This window comes from Cucurbita maxima, unplaced genomic scaffold (genome assembly GCF_002738345.1).
Source record: "Cucurbita maxima cultivar Rimu unplaced genomic scaffold, Cmax_1.0 Cma_Scf00015, whole genome shotgun sequence".
Lineage (NCBI taxonomy): Eukaryota > Viridiplantae > Streptophyta > Magnoliopsida > Cucurbitales > Cucurbitaceae > Cucurbita > Cucurbita maxima.
This window is the reverse complement of record NW_019272031.1, coordinates 389,575-394,280: the sequence shown is the minus strand read 5'-3', so window position 1 is coordinate 394,280 and position 4,706 is coordinate 389,575. Positions and strand designations below refer to the sequence as shown.

Below are 4,706 nucleotides of genomic sequence, written 5' to 3'. Positions count from 1 at the left end.
TTAGATCAAGGTTACCAAATCATGCTTTTAGATCTTCGATCTTCGATCGTAAGAGGTAATCTAATTCTAGCCTTATCTCTTGATTGATCTGAATTTTGTATAAGGAGGTGTTAATTACTTTGATTCAAGTGTTTTTGCTTCAACAAAAGCATGATTCGTTGGATTAAGGATTAGGGTTGCCTTACCAAAATACCGTAGGATAGTGAGAGGTGATAAAAAATCTAGACCTGTGTTTACCCAAAGATGTGATTAGAGACCCCTAATAAAATGGTAGATCTCCACGACTCCAAAGAATTACCAAGGTAACTATCTAGGCTATGAGATGCGTGGATGATACGCTATCTTTAGACCCTCCGATCCCTTTCCACTACAATATTAGTACTATTGAGCTAAGCACATGCTAGTAGTTTGAGCTTCTGTTCCATTTAATGGCCTGCAGTCTCTTGAACATAGCCACTATGATGTTAATCTGTTCCTTAAAAAGGGAGTGTGGGATACCATGAGATAGCCTAATTGTTGGCTAATGTAGAAGTATCACATCCCCAAATATAGGTGACTCTCTGGCCATAAGGAAGAAACCAACCAACCTTTTTTCCAAGATGTTCATACTAGAAATCACCACAATGTCTAATTATAATTTTATGAAGACGTGCCTCAATCTAGGTATTCGATCCCTCACTGCATAAGCAACGAAGGTTTCCATGGTCAAAGAATAGAAAGATGGTACAAATTAAGCAAGAAAAGATAGCATCTAAGGCGTTACTTCAACTTCCTTTTACACTTTGGTACAAGTACCGTCGAGCCAGGCCTAGGCCAACTAGGATTGTGTGAACGATAGTTCATTTTGATTATCTTGCATAGTTGATCCGTCAAAAGAGGAGACGTAGGATTATGAGGGTAATCTTAATAGTTGACAAGCATAGGGGATCACTTCCCTAACCTTGGGTGACTAGATTGTCCTGTGGGTAGGGTTCGCCAACGAACCTCCCATGGATGATGAGAGTAGCCTAGCACTTACCATGCTATCCCAATTAAAATATTGGCATATATCTTTGGTGCAATGCATATCTTTGTTCATTTCATACATTACATAACCATTTCTTATCATTACATAAAGTGAATGTAATCTATGCTACCATACTTTCATAATATGTCACATTCACAATAGCATAATAAGTAAACATGAAATTACAAAACGTAACATTTGTCATCATAACAACAAGTCATAACATAATATGCAAATATAGAAATCACAAGGGACGACACAAGCAAGGGCCACAGGGCATCCGCCACTCGTGCTTCAAACAATTCATCGAACCAAAACAATAGTGAAGAAACTTACCAAGGTAGTTAAGTTGAAGTCCCTAAATCGTACTTAGAGCTAGTTCAATTTTTCCCTTTGAAATCCAAGTAAACCTATGCGAGTTCACGACACTTAATTAGCACAAACCGAGCAAAATGCAATACGGATGGAAATCAAGAATACTGCTAACAAAATAAAATAGAAAAATAAAAGAAAAATACAATAAGAAGAAGAAAGAAAAAGGAGATATTGTAAAGCCAAACAATTAATGGAAAAGAATAAAATAGAAAAGAAAAACAAGAAAAAAATACGTAAGAAAATTTAAGCAAAGATGTAGGAGCAATAATTGATTAAAAGAAAAAGAGGAAATTTGAAGAATTAAAATAAATACGATTAATTTTAAAAATACATAGAGGAAATTTAATAGAGAAAAAATTAAGGATTTGGTGAAAATTAAAAGACAAAACCGAAAAAATATCATGTCAAGAAACTCCATCAAATTCTTTCTAATAATAATATCTTTCCTAAAACAATAATAATAGAAAATAACATATTTAATGAAAATTAAATTATATATATATATAACCCTCCAAGACTCCGCTCATAGAGTCTCTAATGCTCACATGAAGTCTAACAAATGGAGCGTTGTAAAATTTAGAGAATTGAAATTGAACTTGATGTCATGGTTCATATAGGTTGACTTGAATATAAAGGACAAAATCAAACTTTCTCAATGATAAATTGGTGACACCAGCCTAAGCTAATCAGGTAAGTGGCCTTACTATCGGCATGATTATATTTAATGTTGACACGTGCCCTATGGTTCTGCACGTGTCATATATATTGATATGTGTGAACTGTTTATTGATCGATATGCTTATGATATGGTATTCATATGTTCTAATATGTTAATTGTATGTTAATACTTATGGTACGATGTGTTCAATGATATGTTTGAGATAAGATGCGAAAAGAATGCATTGAACGTAATGTAATGATAGGAGTAAGATATGTTGATGAAACGTTAAGGTGAAGTTACGTATAGAAGTGCAATGGATATGAAAGATTGATAAAAGTATATGGTTAGGTTATGGGTAGAAAGGGATAGGATCATGAAAGATTGATAGAACGATAGTGTTAAGATACATTCCTGTAACGATATGACTAAGGTACGTTCATGAAATCGATATCATTGTGATAGGTATAAGTATGTTAAGGTTGTGATAAATTAGGTTACGATATGACCATGGAGTGTTTACGATACGATATGATTATGATACGACACCTAAATGACAGATATATATATATATATATATATATACACACATCGTGATATGATATGAAAATGATATGAAATATGTTATGGTACGAGACAAGTGATAAGTGACATGTTTATGATATGATATATTGTGATGGTATATGTTATGGTATGATAAGTATGAAATGTTACATCTTTCCATGTAAAGTTATGTGATGAATTATGTGATGTTTATCCATGTATGCGTGATATATACATGAAATATGTTATGGAGGGAAGGAGAAAGGAAATAAAATAAATGTTATCTTATGAATAAAAATCATGGGACCTCGTGCATGTATGCATGTCATGTGTATCGGGATACTTCCCCGTTATGTTATGTTAGTACGGATGCATACCTTCGATATTTATGTTCGACATGTTATCACGAAGACTTTTTCTTTTATGAGGGTCCAGTGACGTGTATTGTGTTGTGCCCGACAAAGTCCGGCGTAACGGGCACGTATAACAATTCGTTTGATGGGTCCATGTATGCGTACATGGGCCGTGTGTAGAAAAGTACCATGCATCCAACTCTGCCAAGAATTGAAAAAAATCTGAGGTCATACTATGGTTTAATCCATAAGTCACAGTCATATATTGTGTGTGATTGCATTATTAACTGAATAATATAATTTACACCATATAAGGTATTTGCCTCATTAGTGGTGTTTGTATATCCCAACACAATTTTCACCTTTATAAAAAAATTTAACAGTACCCTCTTGTAATTAAATATTATTTTATATTTTATTTTGGTGTTGTTTATCTTCATTTAAATTTATATTTTATCGAATTTTCATGTTTTATTTTATTTTACTTTTCATTTTTTGTTTGCTTTTTCATATTTTTAATTTTGGTCGGAAATCCAAATTCTTGAAAATCGGACATCAAGAAAGATTGTGGAACTACAATATAATATGGGAAACTTTTAATAAGATATATGGAAATTCAAGGGTTGTGCTGACTATCCTATTTTAAAATTGATGTGAATATTTGCAGTAACATGAGCATTTAATACCTATTTTCGATTTTATTATTCTAAACTTTCTCTAATATTTGTCAGTAAAAATCATTATTTTTTTAGTTTTAATATAAAAACGATATTACAATTTTGAAAACTTGTTTTCATATACAAATTTAATTTTTTTTCTTCATAATTTATAATTTTGGAGAAAAACAATACCGGTTCATTATCAAATACATTTCATACAAAAAAATAATAATAAAAGAAAAAAAAACAACCTTTTCGTGTTATCCCATTATTTTTCATTTGTTCCTCAAGGATAATTCCACCAAAAGGAGATAATAAAGCTTCTCTATCTTTTATAGATCCACTTGTGTATCAATTCATCAGCATTAGCAAGAAAGTTTCTCAAGTATATTCCATCATCTTTAGCCGTCCAAATACAAGTTCCTACAGTTCCATGTTTGCACCTATCACGGAGCCATAAGTGCTGCGTTTCAGGCCAAAAGCTTTCAAAAGAGACATATGCATGTGGCGTCTCCAATTTGCACCAATAAAGGGTTGTTCCCCAAAAGTTAACCTTGAAGTTCCATTGGTATTCATCTCCATGATTAAGCAAACGATGATACCCCAAGTCATCGTCTTTAGACTGACAATGCACAAGCAACCCAAGTTTGCTTAGCCCGTTAACCACATGAATATAATATCTAGAAGGTCGTGGTGGTGGTAACGCGACCCTTGGAACCTGAGCCCCCACTAAAGCCATCATGAAAAGAAAGAAAACGACAATATTCTTTATCATTTCCTAATCAACCTTTAGCTTAACTACCAATTTGTGTTGGACATGTGAATAAATATACATACTTATAGTACATGCAAGAAACTACGTAAATGCATGCTATGGTTGTAAAAAACTTAATGATTTAACCAATTTCGGTTATGCAACACAATTTAAGGTTAATTTTGGGATAATTTTAGAGATTTATTAGATTTTCAATAACAAAATTCCTTGAGTTACTAGCCCAAGAATAATAAATATTTGATTGATTTTTAAAACACTTTCATAAAATGGACAACAAAATATGCATACTTTCCGGTAGAAAATATAAAATAGAGAAAGCAATTCATAGATTACATAT

At 32.5% G+C, this 4,706-nt stretch overlaps 1 protein-coding gene across 1 annotated transcript; it reads right to left on the bottom strand.

Moving 5' to 3' along the window:
* Nucleotides 1–3,919: 3,919 nt before the first annotated feature.
* LOC111489919 (S-protein homolog 1-like) lies at nt 3,920–4,333 on the bottom strand. Its single transcript, XM_023138325.1, has one exon. The coding sequence runs from the start codon at nt 4,331–4,333 to the stop codon at nt 3,920–3,922; it is 414 nt and encodes a 137-aa protein (XP_022994093.1).
* Between the last annotated feature and the right edge of the window lie 373 nt (nt 4,334–4,706).

What these genes read in the sequence shown, in the direction of transcription:
- LOC111489919 (XM_023138325.1), bottom strand. Translation starts at nt 4,333, where the DNA reads ATGGCTTTAGTGGGGGCTCAGGTTCCAAGGGTCGCGTTACCACCACCA.